Source organism: Diadema setosum, chromosome 14 (genome assembly GCF_964275005.1).
Source record: "Diadema setosum chromosome 14, eeDiaSeto1, whole genome shotgun sequence".
Classification (NCBI taxonomy): Eukaryota; Metazoa; Echinodermata; class Echinoidea; order Diadematoida; family Diadematidae; genus Diadema; species Diadema setosum.
Genome location: NC_092698.1, coordinates 32,060,608 through 32,078,544, shown reverse-complemented (window position 1 = coordinate 32,078,544; position 17,937 = coordinate 32,060,608). Strand labels below are relative to the sequence as shown.

The 17,937-nt window shown below is 37.2% G+C and overlaps 1 protein-coding gene across 1 annotated transcript; it reads left to right on the top strand.

Annotated features, from left to right (window-relative positions):
* Window positions 1–564: 564 nt before the first annotated feature.
* Window positions 565–17,701, top strand: LOC140237406 (radial spoke head 14 homolog). Its single transcript, XM_072317329.1, has 8 exons — window positions 565–714; window positions 2,929–3,034; window positions 3,877–3,963; window positions 4,898–5,109; window positions 5,625–5,773; window positions 12,883–12,999; window positions 13,361–13,535; window positions 14,794–17,701. The coding sequence occupies exons 1-8, from the start codon at window positions 622–624 to the stop codon at window positions 14,875–14,877; spliced, it is 1,023 nt and encodes a 340-aa protein (XP_072173430.1). The 5' UTR covers window positions 565–621; the 3' UTR covers window positions 14,878–17,701.
* The last annotated feature ends 236 nt before the right edge of the window (window positions 17,702–17,937 follow it).

Below are 17,937 nucleotides of genomic sequence, written 5' to 3'. Positions count from 1 at the left end.
CTTTTTAATGACAGTTAATACAGATATTTTAAAAATCAAAAGAGAAAGAGAGAAAGCACGTTGAAACTTGAAGATAATTGCTTTTAGCATCACTAATATCAATCTGTAAAACATAGGGGGCTACAACGATTCATAATTTCTTTGAAATTGCGTTTACCAAACAAAGCAAAACGCTCCTTGTTGAAACCCATTGAGGAAAAGTGAAAGGGATCTGATTGCATCCAAATACACGGGCTTGGTATGGACTCCTCCACCTTCCGGGGAGATCCGTGTTACTACCGCGTCAATCCGCGTTTGCTCCGTGTTCAGAACGTGTTGAGAACGTAGTCAAAGTGCTTTCCGCCATCATTGGGACACGGTTCACGGCGGTTTGAGAACCGCCATGAACCGCCATCTAAACCGGCGATGTGTGATCGCACCTTTAGGGAGTTTCCCTTGCACGCGCGTGCGTGCAGTCTGGCCTACGGTAGCACATTTGTACTGCATAGGGGACGGAAGGCAGCGTACTGTGTACGTGCACGCACGCGCGTACAGTGTCCTAGCAACACAACGCGACCTCGTATGCGGTGAACAGCTGTCTCGTGTGTTTTTTAGAAAACTGTCATCAGACGCTGAAGAAACATGGCCACCACTCGGATTTCGACACAGTTACCACCAAATATAGATGTAACTAAGGCCCCACTCGCATATGGAGACAGAGCTCTTCCCAAATTGGTAAGTATAAGCGGGCAAACAAAGAACATTTTAATACACGGTTGGTAGTTGCAGCCAACGCAAACACATATCTCTATGCATGGGACTGCATTGTCCGGCGCATCCCGCCACTTGTAGTGCACAATAACCTGTAAAGTCAGTATTTTCCCAACACTTTGCACGAAAATGTAAAATGTCCTGCCCCTTTAGAAGTATACTATCGTAAAAAAAAAACACCAACACATGTACGTGTCACTCTACTTTATGTTTATCTAGCCTAAAAACTCCTGGCTGGAGTGCACGTGCACTGCACTGCACTGGCCACTGCCGCTGCTGACAACTACCGAGTCAAGACTCGAGTATGGTTGGTCCTACTACTCATCGACCGCCTAATTTCTATTTGCCTGATAAGAATATTTGACACTGCCATTCACATAAAAACTTGACGTGATTGAGAAAATCCAGCACTTTCAAATGCTGTTGTTCCCATTATATATTTCAATTCGAAGTTTCAGTGCAAAAATATCGCTGTCGAACTTGAGTGCCCTCTTTTCACTCACAGCTCCCCGCGGTGCCACTCCATTTTTAGATCGACCACTGTTTTTGTATTGACAATGCACACAAACCGAGTTGTATTGAACACCGTGTTGTACAAAGCTTTTTAGAAAATGCATTGACATCACATAACGATTCGGTTAAAACATTCATTCGAAATTTTGTCCTTGATTTAAACCATTAATGAACAGTGAATTTCCATGTTTTCCCACACATCCTCATCAACGGTCAAAGCCAATACTAATAGTAAATTTTTGTGTGCTCTGCGCACAGTGCAGTGCGTACTAAGCGTTCTGTGCGCCAAAATATTATTGTAGACCTACATTTGCTACGACTCACTGCACCTAGTACAGTACACACCTACTGTCACCGTAAAATACTTGTGATTGTGTTAGCTGCTTATTCTGTGCTTCCTTGGTGGTCGATGCTACTCGATTCAATTTGTGCCATCATTGTCAGTGCCAAAATGTAGCCTCTAAATAGAATTTGACAAAATGTTATTTTTTGAAAAAGATGCACATTTCCTTGACTTGTTACTAAACATATATTAAGGGTAAAGTTATTCCCCCGGCCTTCTGAAAGAGGCAAGTTAAGTGTTCTTTTATTATTCGAGAAAAGTGAAAATACTGTATGTAGAATTTTCTTTTATATTTTCTTTTGTTGTTCTACACATGTGACATCACAACCTGTTACTTGTAGTCTTCTCATACAGCAGTGATTGCACAGATACTTTGAAAATTCATAACTTTTGAATGGATCATCCGATTTTTCCCCAAACTTTCACTGATTTGTTCTACTAATATTGCTGCATTCACTCAATCCACATGTATAATATATGAAGGTGGACTTGTACTTAGGTCTTGCCGATATCTTGAATTCTGGAAACCAAAATTGTGGTTATACCAAAATGACAGTTTTGTAATTACAATGTTGTAATTGCAAAATGACAGAATTGTACGAAAATTACAGTTGTACTTGATTGCTTGATATTAATGGGCTAATTATTCGGTAGGCAGCATAAGCCGCAATCTCTCGCAAAGAGCAAGTTTTGAGTGATGACATGAAAGTTGATAAAGACACTTTCTGACAATCATTTTTTGATTCGAATTCATGTGAGTAATTGTAAATAAGCTATCAAATATATTCTGTGCTTTTGGTGCAATTTGGTTCCATGGAATTTGAAATTTCTATGTGGATACAAAAGTATGTGAACATTACATTAGCCCTGATACTACTGTATGTGGGTCACATGCAGTTTTACGTAGTATCCTGGTACAGATTTGTAGTAAGAAGTAAACCGATGTAGATGAGATTTTGAAGAAGTAGAGCTGTCTAAATAAACTGTAGATATGATTTGTACAATCAAAAGGTAAAAACTGTAAGCTCACCTATATTTTTTTTTTTCTGTATGCACTGTATGATTAATTTCAAATCCAAGCAAGTCAGACAGCAACCTTTGTCATTTCATTTGCAATTTTTCCTTCAGAAATGATGTGAGGCTGTGAAGTAAATACAAGCAAATCTGAGTAAAAGATATGCACTTCAATTCATTAAATTCTTGTTTTGGTGCCAGGAATAGTACCCTCAGCCATATAGCAAATACAGTCATGTCACCTCTCATATATTTTGTATTCATGTTACTTATTGTTTTTGTTTTTTTGGGATTTGTTACTGCTTCAGAATCGTGAGCTAAAGGATCCAGAACTCATTACACGGCAAAGGGCACTCCGAACTCTGTGTGATTATCTCCATGATCCTGAACACATTGCAGAAGCTCTTCATGTTGGTGAGGACCTAGGAGAATGAGCTTTGTTTTTGCTTTTAGACGTTGTGCATATATGTATCATCAGCCAATTTCAGGTTAAATTGATAATTATTGTGCCAAGTACAGATGTGAGATACAGAGTCTTTCAGAGAGCCATGGCTATACAAATGATTGGCTCTTTCTTCAGGGTTACATCGTGTGTTATTTTTAAGAGCAGCAAATTCTGAATATGACTGTTAGTAATATGCTATTTATGGCATTGCTTCAGGAAATAGCTAAGGAATAGTGGGGTAAGTAACACTAAACTTCAATAGAAAATTTGAAATTTGTGTCATTGCTTGCTTTCAGTGTTGTAGGAAATCATGGCACATTTGTAGCTTTGGGAAAAGTACTAGTAATTACCAGAAAGTAAAACAGGATTGAGAAATAGTAATGTGCCTATTTTTAGCCTTTGCTTTTCATGATAATGACTTTCCAACATGTATGGTAAAAAAAAAAAGAAAGAAATTCTTAATATAATGAAAATAACTCTTGTAAATCTGAGATCATAATGTGTATTATGTATTTCCAACTGTATATTATGTATTTCCAACTGCATTTTTGATGCTATGTGATATGATCAAGTGAGTACAAAAAAAAAAAAGATACATTGTTCACAGACTTTAGGGTCAATTCTTCACAAGTTATACAGAGCTTTTTCTTTATTATATCAATGCTAGAAACACTGTTATTTCCTTTGTAAATTTTGATGTCAAAATGATAACAAAGCAAATTTCTTTACTCTATACATGTTACTAACATTTGTGTAGGAAAGAGAAAATGTGTGATGTTTATAAATGTTTTTTCCCTAATCACATGTGTAGGTGTGGCAGAAAGTTTGAAGGATTTGTTAACAGATGCTGATGGGACAGTTCGGCACAAAACAACAGAAGCACTGTACATCATTGCAGGTAGGAAACTTATGATAACGATTTGCTCTAAAAGACCACACTCTACACAACTTGCAGTTATGTAGCATTTTTTAGGCTGATGACATCTGCATGACAATTGATTGCAAAAAAAAAAGGAAAAAAAAACTGCTTTGAAAATTTTATGAAAAGTTGTATCATGACAGTCTTGTGGTGAGAATCTAAACAAACACTGCTTCATTCACACATGAAATAAATGTTTGTAAAACTTGGATGAAAGATTAAGCATAATGATGATTCACAGATGATTTTTGTGAAATGTGCAGTTCAAGTGAAAATCAACTTAAAGTAGAAAATTTTACCACTTATGCTTTGACTTTAGAATCACACTATAAAATGTCAGCAAATTAGTTCATGGATGTTATCGTAAATGGCAACTACTGATCTAGATTTTGAGGAGAGAAACATTTTGTGAAGAGTAAAAGTATAAATTCCAGGATTGAATTGTTAAACTGTCACACTGTTTCCTCAATAAGTCATGTCTCATGTAGTGTTGAAAGTACAAATTGTAGTTTCCTGTATAAACATGAATGGATAGAACGTAAGATTATTTCATCATTACGCTTTTTGCTCAAATCCAACACAGTCAGGATCAAAGGTTTATGTCAATAATTGAAATTTCTCTGGTGGTGTAAAGGTCTCAGTTTGATTCAGAATTTCCCTGCAATGACGCAAATGCTTCCAATTTCAAGAAGTAAAGGAGAGTTTGGACAAAACGTGTTAAAGACGAAAGCTGAAGTCTGTCTTTTCCTTTTCAATACCAAGATGAGTTATGATTTCAAAAGTTGGTACACTACACTACATGTAACAAAACAGTATTACACAGCAGTAGACCACTTGGATAAATTGACTTTTGTGGGCTATTTGCCTTTCCAATATATCGCATACTTCTAACCCTATGCAACCAATATTACAGGTCACAACATTGGTCGAGATGCATTCATCGAATTCAGCATCATCTTCCCCCTTTCAAAGCTCTTTGATGATGAGCTGGATATTGTGCGGCGGAACACCCATATGGCCATGGAGATGCTGACAGAATTCTACCCCGGTGCAGAGGGTGTGGTGGAGACTCACCTCATACCCATTCTGGTGGATAAACTCAAGATCGAAGTTGACGAGATCAAGGTGTGTGTGCTTGCACAAATGTGCATTGCCCTGTCGCTGTGCTGGTAGTAATGAAATGAAAAGTAGCATTCAGAAATTATAAGACTAGTCTCCAAATGTTTGACTTAGAAAGGCCAAACACTACAAAGATGTGGTGTGTCTGTTTATCTTACTAGTTTGTTATTGTTTTGTTGTAGGATGTTTTGTATAGAGTATGTGTGTGTGTGTTGTTTGTTTGTTTGTTCTTGTTTGTTCTTTGCACTTGGTTTGAAGATTGTGGAAGGAATAATTATTGTATGCTTCGTCTATTCCATTTTCTTGGAAAATCAACTCTGTTGGTTGGCGACTGGTATGTAATATACAGTATCTTTCCAATGTATAAAAAGTAAATGGTGTAAGATTTCTTATTATCTCAAATACTATGTGTTCTTCACTATTTTAATGGCATTAAATGCTCGCAACATCTGCACAAACTCATGGCTCTGAAATCCTGTGAGACCAATGTTTACATGTTGTGCTGTTTGTTTTGTGCACAGGAGTACATTCTGGACACTCTCCATTTCTGCATGAGACTCGACCAAGTCCAGGCCCTAATAGCTGGTGCAATGGAGGTCTTCACAGAACTTCTGGTCCACAAGTCACCTGTCATCAGGGCCAAAGCAGCAAGGGATATTATGGACCTCAGGTAAGCATGTTTCCCACTTTTTTTAATGTTACAGTTGGTCTCTGCTCATTTTACAGTAAATAGAATATAGCTGTGAAATTATGAAATTGTGTATATATCACCAGTGCATGTCTTCTATAAGTATATGCCTTTGCTCATGAGTAACACTTATTATGTCATTATTTTTTTTTTTTTAATGTATGGTTAACTGTGCATTGTGTTGTGTACTCTAGCCTTAATATGAGTCTTCTCAGCTTTTTGTTATCAAATTTCTTGACATTGTAGCGCCGAAACTTTTCGGGTGGGGGAGGACTTTCATAAAACACAGTTATTAATACGCAGCGGAAGAATTTTTGTTGGGCTTATTGTTATGTGTATGTACTATTATGTTAACATACACTAACACTCAAAATATATCCCCACCTTTCGGTCTACGGGAAGGTTTCAAACATATGTACAGTGTGCAACAAGTCACATCAACATCACTCAGTCACAACTATACACATTCACACCAATTTATTCACACATGCAGCATGGTGAAACACTTTCATTTACACTCACCATCATGCATGCTATGCTCACCAGTAAGGAGTGATTAAATAAATTCACTACCATGACTGCTGATCGATAACTATCAAGACAACTGTCTTTAAAGGAAATATATAGCTTCCTTTAATGTTTATATAAAGAACACATATACATTATTTACAATAAGATTCAGTTATGCCAAAGGCATCCCAGTTAAATCCTACATGTCTGGATTACTGTCCAATTTCTCATCGGTTTCTTAAATCATTGTAAACCTGTTCCTAACAATTTAACCAAGTAAGAGCCATTGCAAAGATTGAGCAAGTTTTCAGTGCAGACTTATATTTGAGCCATTGTATCAGGTCACTGTACTCGAGTTGACCTGAAATACCAAAAGTTGTGAAGACTGTCAAAAGCTGGGATGCTCAACACATCCTCGCTCTTTGAAGAGCGGGAGCAAAAGAGCATAATCAAATAATTTCTTCTATCTAACTTCAAAAACGTCTATTAAAATTAATGAAGCAAAACTTCATGGATCAAACATGAATCAATTAATCTTAAAACGTAATGTTAAAACGCGAATAAAACATTCGATACATAAATACACACAAAGTAATTATATGGCAAGTGCACGATCTGTTCAGTTAAGCTTTACATAAATGCATTGTGAGCCTAATGTGATGTGGCAGCCACAGATAGCTGCAGTCTATCTGATGGTCCTGACAATACCACTTCATTTAAATCCAAAATAAATGTGACTTTCATTTCAAAGTCATGTAACTGAAGCATCAAACAAAGCATCGTGTGCGGCGTATATTAGCAACACTGAACAGATGAACAGATGACCTAATGTACAATTTACCAAAGTGTCAGTCCTTATCATCATAAAAACAAATGAGCTTAACTCTTGGAATCAATAAAGTATAAAAGCACATGTTGTCAATTTGACTTGTTTCAAACACTTGAACTACAGTAAAATCTCATTAATCCTAAATGATATTACTTAAAAGCAATCACACACATCAATAACTACATAAATAGGATTGAGTGCAAATAGCTTACCTGAAATACCAAAAGTTGTGAAGACTGTCAAAAGCTGGGATGCTCAACACATCCTCGCTCTTTGAAGAGCGGGAGCAAAAGAGGAGGAAGTTTGAGCCAAAATGATGCAAGTTGAGGTGGACGGTACCACCTTGCTAAATTAGAGGGTGGATACTGTAATCTGAGGGGGGGGGGGGGTGGTTGTGGAGTCTTCAGGTAAAGCATATTTGTATTACATAGTGTGCTGTTTTACCACATTGTAATTAGCACTTATACACATAACACATGAAACACATTGTCTTAAACTAATTACTCTCAAATATCATAATTTCAAAATACTTGAATAACCTTTATCCACCTTCATCTGTTGAGATGGAAGAGTCCATTTCTCATGAAATGACTAACGCTACTTTCTCGAGAAAAGGCAATAGAGAGGGGAAGGGAGAGGAAGTGGTAGGTAAAGAGAGTAAGGGGAGACAGAGAGAGAGGGAGATTGGGAACCAAGAGTGGGAGTGGATAAAGCAAGAGAGAGGAGAGAGAGAAAGAAGAGGGCAGTGACGTAAGCTCCTACCAGAAGCTGGTATATATCATGTGCATTACCATGGCAACCACACTGACTGGACTTCGGAACCTGTCAGCACACAGGTGTGTGTTTAGAGCGGTCCATTACTGACCAGTAGTGACCATAGTGCTTAGGAATGTGAGCTGCTTGCCCACTTTCACTTTGTTATAACATCCTAATCATCATCCTGCTATAGTTTAGACTATTTTAACATACAATACAAAACATTATCTTAATTGCAAAATAAGTTTATCTATATTACTTAATGTTGCACCAAACAGGGGCTACATACTCTTCCCTCCTTAAAAAAACAAACAAACAAAAAAAAACTAGCAAACAAAACACTAGCTCAAAATATGCTGTGCTCATATCCTTCAAACACATTTCATGATTGTCATTATTGATGTGACAATGATATGAAAACAATAAACCTAAGCAAACACTTCATAACAATTTTACTTCCAATAAAAAATGTTCTTTTCTTCTTTATTTGGATGGATATACCAAAGGATGACTATCCATCCTATATAAGTAACCATAGTTCTCCGTACATCGTAGTATTCGTACAGCATAGGGCAGATGTTTCTCCGGATAACACATCTCACAGGCAGTTCGTTGAAAGAGTTACTAGTTCATCTTGGACGTTCACTCAGTCCTTCGAAATGAAACAGTAGCAACACATTTCCGTTGGCACACACATAACAGTAGTGTTCTGGTGATAAATGGGCTTCGTCATCAGGATTCATAACAATTACTGCTACGTCGGATAAGGGAATATGGGACTAAAGATCCCAATCAAGACTGATCATACGTCACCCAAGCGTCCACCCTAGCGACCCTCGCTCAAAACACTGTCCTCCTCTGGTCCAGCGTGCGAAAAAGGCCCTGCAACGACAGCGATACCTCAGTGGTCTGCTCTGTGGTTGGCTGGTGAGTAGAAATCTCAATCCAGACTGACCAAACATCATCACCCAAGCGTCCACCCTAGCAACCAACGCCCAAACGCTGTCCTCATCTGGTCCAGCGTAGCGAAAAAGGCCCTGCACCTACAGAAAAACCTTCCGGGCTGCTTAGTGGTTGGCCGGTGAATCTGCCTTCCTGTCAGTCGGTGTGCCATGGTTGATCTGCTTGTCACCCTAATTTGGCTTCATATGGATCATGCACTTCTAACTGCTCTTTCTATATTGCAATACTTGACTTCGTATTGATTCAAACAAAAACATTAATAACTTAATGTTCTTTAAGCCTATACCTTACACCCAAATTATTACTTTTACAAATTTAATTCAAGCTATCATAAAAATATCTAAAAACATTTCTCTCTCTTAATTTCATCTACTCCTTTTATATCATAACCCTGAATATTAATACTTGTATGCTGGTAGCTCATACTCATTCCATTTACTCTAATGGTCCATGCTTCAGCCAACATCTCAAAACACACCACACATCCATCATATAGGGATAAAATTCAATTAAACCCCACATAGACTTATGCGTCTACAAAGCAAAACAAAAAATTCAGAATCATCACAGATTCTCTATGAATGCTCTCACTTGTTAAACAAGAGCAGGTGTAAAATCGGCATTGAAATAATTTTAAACTCTGTCTAATGGTAGGATTTTGGGGGAGAGGCGGGGTTGCCTTGAGCTCAGATGCCAGGGGACCGTCATAGCAGTACACTGTAACAAATGCTGGTGGAGGACTCTAGGAGCATCAGTACTCCTTTCCTTTCGGAGACGATATATACTCAGGAGTCATCGCCCTTAGATAACTCTACATACACGTCGCCGCCACACTGATTTGCAAAGTCGTGCTTTCCACGCAAAGTGCACATTTTTGACGAGAACCTTGTTACCCTCACTCAGGACAGGGACCTTACCCTTTTTTGATCCTAGAACTTCTTATTCTTATTGTTCTTCTATAAAAATGGTCTATGATCCGACTACTCTCTTTCGAAAGCTTGTTTATAAATACTTTGTCCTCAGGGAGTGCGATACTCGCACCCAGGGTTTTCCTATTATTGATCAACTTCAATCATTGCAATGAAATATCTATGCACCCGAGAAGATACCCCAAAACAAAGCAAAATCAATAACAAAACTAGCCTGACACTAGCAAACCACAATACAATCAATTCAGTTCAGTCTCACAGGATTAAACTGTGAACAACAGAGGCACAAAACAAAACAAAACCCGGGTATTAATTCCCTACGAAAAATACCTGAGCACAAACAAAGCAAAAGAGTAACCAAAATGCCTAGTCAAAATCGCCCCCTCATTCAAAAAGAGGTGGTTCCTTACAAAAAATGAGAGTGAGTCCAAAGTTCACACAGGGCAATGCCAACTAACAGCAGCCAAGGCTGACAAGTGTTATGACGTCAACACAAGCAAGCGATCGTAAAACTAGGGGAACTATGGCAAGTAGCCCTAATTCATAACTCGTAAAACTATAGCCCTGTCTGTCCGAAACAAGTAGCACTCATGGAAAAAATGAATAAAATTGCAACAAGTTGACTCATAACAATGAATCAACAACATTTAATAAAGATTTCATTTAGAAATTAAACAACCTCGCTCTGCTACCAATTGTAGCGCCGAAACTTTTCGGGCGGGGGAGGACTTTCATAAAACACAGTTATTAATACGCAGCGGAAGAATTTTTGTTGGGCTTATTGTTATGTGTATGTACTATTATGTTAACATACACTAACACTCAAAATATATCCCCACCTTTCGGTCTACGGGAAGGTTTCAAACATATGTACAGTGTGCAACAAGTCACATCAACATCACTCAGTCACAACTATACACATTCACACCAATTTATTCACACATGCAGCATGGTGAAACACTTTCATTTACACTCACCATCATGCATGCTATGCTCACCAGTAAGGAGTGATTAAATAAATTCACTACCATGACTGCTGATCGATAACTATCAAGACAACTGTCTTTAAAGGAAATATATAGCTTCCTTTAATGTTTATATAAAGAACACATATACATTATTTACAATAAGATTCAGTTATGCCAAAGGCATCCCAGTTAAATCCTACATGTCTGGATTACTGTCCAATTTCTCATCGGTTTCTTAAATCATTGTAAACCTGTTCCTAACAATTTAACCAAGTAAGAGCCATTGCAAAGATTGAGCAAGTTTTCAGTGCAGACTTATATTTGAGCCATTGTATCAGGTCACTGTACTCGAGTTGACCTGAAATACCAAAAGTTGTGAAGACTGTCAAAAGCTGGGATGCTCAACACATCCTCGCTCTTTGAAGAGCGGGAGCAAAAGAGCATAATCAAATAATTTCTTCTATCTAACTTCAAAAACGTCTATTAAAATTAATGAAGCAAAACTTCATGGATCAAACATGAATCAATTAATCTTAAAACGTAATGTTAAAACGCGAATAAAACATTCGATACATAAATACACACAAAGTAATTATATGGCAAGTGCACGATCTGTTCAGTTAAGCTTTACATAAATGCATTGTGAGCCTAATGTGATGTGGCAGCCACAGATAGCTGCAGTCTATCTGATGGTCCTGACAATACCACTTCATTTAAATCCAAAATAAATGTGACTTTCATTTCAAAGTCATGTAACTGAAGCATCAAACAAAGCATCGTGTGCGGCGTATATTAGCAACACTGAACAGATGAACAGATGACCTAATGTACAATTTACCAAAGTGTCAGTCCTTATCATCATAAAAACAAATGAGCTTAACTCTTGGAATCAATAAAGTATAAAAGCACATGTTGTCAATTTGACTTGTTTCAAACACTTGAACTACAGTAAAATCTCATTAATCCTAAATGATATTACTTAAAAGCAATCACACACATCAATAACTACATAAATAGGATTGAGTGCAAATAGCTTACCTGAAATACCAAAAGTTGTGAAGACTGTCAAAAGCTGGGATGCTCAACACATCCTCGCTCTTTGAAGAGCGGGAGCAAAAGAGGAGGAAGTTTGAGCCAAAATGATGCAAGTTGAGGTGGACGGTACCACCTTGCTAAATTAGAGGGTGGATACTGTAATCTGAGGGGGGGGGGGGGGGGTGGTTGTGGAGTCTTCAGGTAAAGCATATTTGTATTACATAGTGTGCTGTTTTACCACATTGTAATTAGCACTTATACACATAACACATGAAACACATTGTCTTAAACTAATTACTCTCAAATATCATAATTTCAAAATACTTGAATAACCTTTATCCACCTTCATCTGTTGAGATGGAAGAGTCCATTTCTCATGAAATGACTAACGCTACTTTCTCGAGAAAAGGCAATAGAGAGGGGAAGGGAGAGGAAGTGGTAGGTAAAGAGAGTAAGGGGAGACAGAGAGAGAGGGAGATTGGGAACCAAGAGTGGGAGTGGATAAAGCAAGAGAGAGGAGAGAGAGAAAGAAGAGGGCAGTGACGTAAGCTCCTACCAGAAGCTGGTATATATCATGTGCATTACCATGGCAACCACACTGACTGGACTTCGGAACCTGTCAGCACACAGGTGTGTGTTTAGAGCGGTCCATTACTGACCAGTAGTGACCATAGTGCTTAGGAATGTGAGCTGCTTGCCCACTTTCACTTTGTTATAACATCCTAATCATCATCCTGCTATAGTTTAGACTATTTTAACATACAATACAAAACATTATCTTAATTGCAAAATAAGTTTATCTATATTACTTAATGTTGCACCAAACAGGGGCTACAACATCATGGGAAATGGGAACATAAACAGGTGTACAGTGTATATCTACAAACATGTTTCAAGTTCAGCTCTCATATATGTGACTTAAATTTGATAAAGATTAAAGTGTGAGACTGCAAAGTGATACATATCTGTTGACAGCCAATGGACATGTCTTGCATGGGGGAAAAAAAAACAAAACAAAATCGAGACATTCAGTTAGTACACTGTCAAAGAAATAATGACATAACAAGCGTGCATGGTTCTCTCCCTTGTTTCTTCTTGCAGTGTTCCCCTCGATGGCAAGCGCAAGGCTTGTGAGTGTGAGAGCCTGCCAGCTCTGGTCACTCTCCTGTCGGACGAGGATCCAGATGTCAAGTGCAAATCTGCTGGTGCTATCATGACGTAAGTCCACTTCCAAAGTTGAGTGCACCATGCATGTAGGTGAGAAATGACAAGATAAATGTTGAGTACTGCATCATTGACAAAGTTAGAGATACAGTTTATATAAGTTCAGTTTATGCTCATTTTCACAGTAAATGCAAGCGGTGAAAATAATACAGCTTATGAATTGTATCAAAAGCATGCAGTGCATTTGAAAAGCCAGAATCCAGCAGTACTTTTTAGATAGTTAGTTTGATACAAAGCACAAATTTGTTGCAGTCTCCAAAAAACCTACAAGAAAAAAAAAAAATGAACATACTCAATTATCAATGTGAATACTCGGGATTAATGTGTCCCTGCTTCACCTTCATATCTCTTGTAGCATCACCATCACCACCCAGGGCAAATACACGGCGCTAAAGGCAGGAGCCATCCCTGAGCTGGTCAAGTTGGTTGACGATGAAAACAGCGAGGTCCGCCTCAATGCCATCAAGGCCATCACAACTCTGTCGGAGGCACCGGAGGGGCGTAAGGAGCTTCTGGAGAATGTTGAAAAAGTAAATCATTTTCCATAATCTCTTTACAATTCAGAATTTACAATTTACAAGACAGAATTATAATTTAAGAAAATGGTGATTAGAATTTAGGCTATATAGTTGATAGTGCCGCATTCATGGACAAAGCCAACATTTTCAATATGAAGTGATGATTCATGCGAGACTTTATGAAAATTCATTTTATTATATTAAAAAAAAAACTCTTTATGTGCCACGTTCGCATGCCCGACTCAGTCGACGGCGTGCCAACTTCGCATATTCTGCTCAAACTCACAAACCTGCCCAATCTGATCGATAAATCGCCAAATGCCACAGTACGTATAATGAAAACTTTTGTTGCGATTTTGTTCCTCTCAAGTATATCTTGCATTTTATGTAATGATTGACCAGCAAGCAGCGTTTCCTACTGGCTTTGCTTGTAAATTTTCAGTTTCTGTCACTGTTTTGTATGCAAAAGTCATGTATGGACAGTATTGTAGCTATTGTAGCTAAAACAATTCTTGATTTGTCATACAATTTACGTCAAAGCAAGGCTTGGCATTTTCTCTACAGCTTTGCTCACTATACATCCAGGTTTTAACCAACGTGTATAAAAGTTACAAAGAATTGAAAAACAGAATGTTTTCTCAAAGCATAACTGTGTTGGTGTCTTAGAATAATGTGGCTAACAGGGGGTTTCCACCATGGCACATAAAGAGTTAATACACAAGGGTAAGATGTGTTATGAAGCATTTCAATTTTTGTATGGAAATGAAAGCTGGTGGTGAAATTATGATATTCTTATACATATATATATTTCGGAGGCCGGCTTTCCTTTTTACGCTTATGTCATGTTTGAAATATAATCCAAGTTAGCTTTTAGGCTCAACAGGAAGATCTCATTTCAGTTATAGTCGCAGTTTTCACAAAATGAATTTGACATTTCTATTTGAGATCTCTATTTCTCGTAATGAGATGCCTTTCTTTGTTTTGTTTTGTTTTTATACAGAACTGTGTTGATTCTTTTTTTATACCTCTGCCACAAAGTCTTGCTGAAGGCCTTCTGTTTTTAAGCAAAATGGTGGCACAAATAACACTGAGCTTACAGAGTGAATTTAACTCTGAATTGAATTCATGACAACTATAATCATAATATGTTCACTTATCCTAATTCACTAGTGTGTATGGCACTGTGATCAGTGAATTTAGAAGGAATTGTTTCAGTGTCATACTGTGTGCATCAAATCATATCTGCCTTTTTCACATGTTTCACTTTCAGATCAAGAAGAGGACAGAAGATGAATCAGAGGCCGTTGTAAAAGCAGCAGAAATCGCCGTCAGAGTCATCACATGGAAACCATAAAAAGCTGGTGGCCGTATTTGTTGATTCAAGACTGTCATGAAAGGAATACGCTTTACATCTACCATAAAAACATTGTCCTTGTTTTACCCGGCCCGAAACCAATAAGCCCTGAATTGACCAGGCAGTTATAGTTGTCAATAAAAATTATGAGCACCACTTACTGTATTCCTCAGCAATTCAGGATGGTATACTTCTCATTTCTGTAACATTCAGTGTTTTGTTGCAGTTACATTCAAACACAGTCATCATTGCTGAAATACCTTTGATATTCGTATCATGGACTAGATTGGTATTGAAGTCAGATTAATGGATTACTAGATATGAAGAATGAGAATAACTCTATGTGAACCTGCAGAGCTCCATTCTTCACATGTTCTATATGTTCAGAATAAGGTACAAGTAAAAATGTTGACATGCTTGTTTTGTGTTTGTGTGTGTGTGTGTGTGTGTGCACGTGCTTGTGCAACACAACTTTGTCAGGAAAGTCCAACATGTTGAGCCATGAACAATAAGGGAGTTCATGGTTGTGATTTGCACATATGCAAAACAAAGGTCAAATGAGAGTGTGTGTGTATATTTGCCACTGACTTTAAAATGAAAAGAATCCTCAGGCAACTATGAGAATCTGAATTTTGTCAGTACCATGTATTTGTTTCACACTAAATTAGAACGTACATGTGTAAGCTATTCATCTACACTATTTAAAGCAAAATATCTCCATACATTTTATTAACATTGATTAAATACAAGATGCCATGCTTCAACATAGAATTCTTGATCATGACACAAGTCCATTTTATTTGAAATTCTGTGGTGTAGGGGTCAAATGATCGAGACATGCGCTAACCATGAACTCCCTTATAAACATTTAAATCATTTCAAGAAAATCAGTTTAATTTTGTACTTAAAATCTGCTGTATGGAGTACATGTACTAGTAAGCTTATTTTCACGTTTTGCTGGTTTGCCTGTCCCTGTGTCTTCTGCACAGTACATGTACTATTAATTTCACAAAAAGAAAAGACAAATTTAACTTGTCTTTAAAATGGCTTGGCAAATCTGCCCTGTAAAAGCCTACATGGAAGCCACCTTAAATTAGCAGTGACATTGGTAGCATTAGGAACACGCAGTTGTCCATGTGAGATACGTAATTCAGCATAGTCTGAAACATGCAAGATGTAGGTGGATGTGGTTTGGATAATCCCGAGATGGAATTATTCCAAATATACGCTGGGTAATGATGTACATCATTTGTCATTTGGGTGTCAGAGTGAAAATTAAAATACATGTCACTACATGATTGACAATGCATGTTTCACAAGTGTTCTATGCATAAATTTATGTGGTTCATAAAGTGTAGGCCTACTGGTCTATGATAACCTTGGGTATGAAAACAACAACAAACTACAAAATCACTGGCCACTACCCAAATTTATGGATGACAGCATGAACACTCGCTGTTATTATGTTCATTCTCAGTCAACTATATATGACCAGGATCTGCATTACAATCTTGTGATGAGAGATGTTGTAATTCTCTCTCAAGTACCTAGCCCCCAAAAACAATAACAACATGTGTCACTCCCACGCACACACCCACACACATACATACAAATTATCATTTAGCTGCACATGCACTGTGGTCTGCTTCAAATTACTGAATCAGAAAGATCATTATATATTTATTTCTTTATTGCATGATCCAGTTATATATCGTCCTTGTATTCTTAAAAGACACCAAAAACACTTTGTTGAAGAGGTGCTTGTGTTTTCTTTAGCTTTTGTTTTCAGGAATTACTCCTCTTGTATAACATTTCAACTGAGCATACACTGTATACACAAGTTTTTCAAGTCAGTCTTTTTTTTTCCACATTTTCCATGTGGTATACATATGTATATAAATCTCTTAATGTGAAGTATATATTTGTAAATATCATATGCCAGTATGCTTTGTATATACTAGAACTGAAGAATAAAAACATTGTTTCAACAGATTTTTATGAAACTTTGAAGAATGATTGAGATGTCCTTGTAAAGAATCATTTCCAGCATGAGATTTTGTATGAATATTAAATGCACATCAGAGTGCATATATGTAAGTGATGCTAGTGCAGTTACATAAAACAATTTGAGAATAAAACTTGGTGGACAGATGTGTTTTTTGTCTGTAATTTTATCTCAGTTGTGTTTAGTGTTGACCCATTTGGTCAGAATAATGATTGAGCAATGTGCTCTTCAGTTGACCATGTGCACTTCTGTTGCTTAAAATCAGATATCAGTCAATGGTATATACAGTGCACTCTCGTCGTAACAAACATAGTTATAATGAAATTCAGGTTAAAACGAAGCAAAAATTCAGGCCCCAACATTATCAGCTCTGAATCTATAATTGTTTATTTGTTCGGTTAGAACAAAATTTCAAGATGATAAAAGAAAACTGCCAGTCTCGACTTTGTTAGGATGGGAGTCAACTGTGGTAGAAAGGTAAAAAGATAATCTGTAAAATTGACAGCCACATATTTTGTATTTTTCTCAGTGTTGTCTACTTACGCATGTGTTGTGCAGTTAATACAGAGGAATGGAATGAAACAAAAGTTGATCATATTCTACAAACAACATAACCGAAAGTGACATAGCATTGAGCAATTCATTGTAATAATACAAAATGTACAGAAGCCCTAAATGTTCCAATGTACACAGTTATATGCTGTGTAATGATATGAAGTAATTGATGCAAACATATGAATGTTGAAAAACTCTGTAAACATTAGTATGTACGAGAACAAGAGAATCATCAAAACATGTTTTTGATAAAAAAAAAAGAAGTGCAGGTTATTTGTAATTTTGATGTCATCAAAAGAACTACTCCTACGCAATAGATCTTTGTGTGTCTTTTCATGTGTTTGTGTGTTTGTGCATGTTAGATCCTTGTGACTCTGCTGTTCACATACATGTATTTCTACAATGAGGTGTACTAGTTTTTTATCATTATTAGACCTATTATTACTTTTTTTTACTTCAGACCTGCAACGTCATTACTCACATGTCTCATTTTCCCTTAC

What these genes read in the sequence shown, in the direction of transcription:
- LOC140237406 (XM_072317329.1), top strand. Translation starts at nt 622, where the DNA reads ATGGCCACCACTCGGATTTCGACACAGTTACCACCAAATATAGATGTA. An exon ending in ACAGAGCTCTTCCCAAATTG is followed by an intron (nt 715 to 2,928) that starts GTAAGTATAAGC and finishes TTACTGCTTCAG; the next exon opens with AATCGTGAGCTAAAGGATCC. An exon ending in TGCAGAAGCTCTTCATGTTG is followed by an intron (nt 3,035 to 3,876) that starts GTGAGGACCTAG and finishes TCACATGTGTAG; the next exon opens with GTGTGGCAGAAAGTTTGAAG.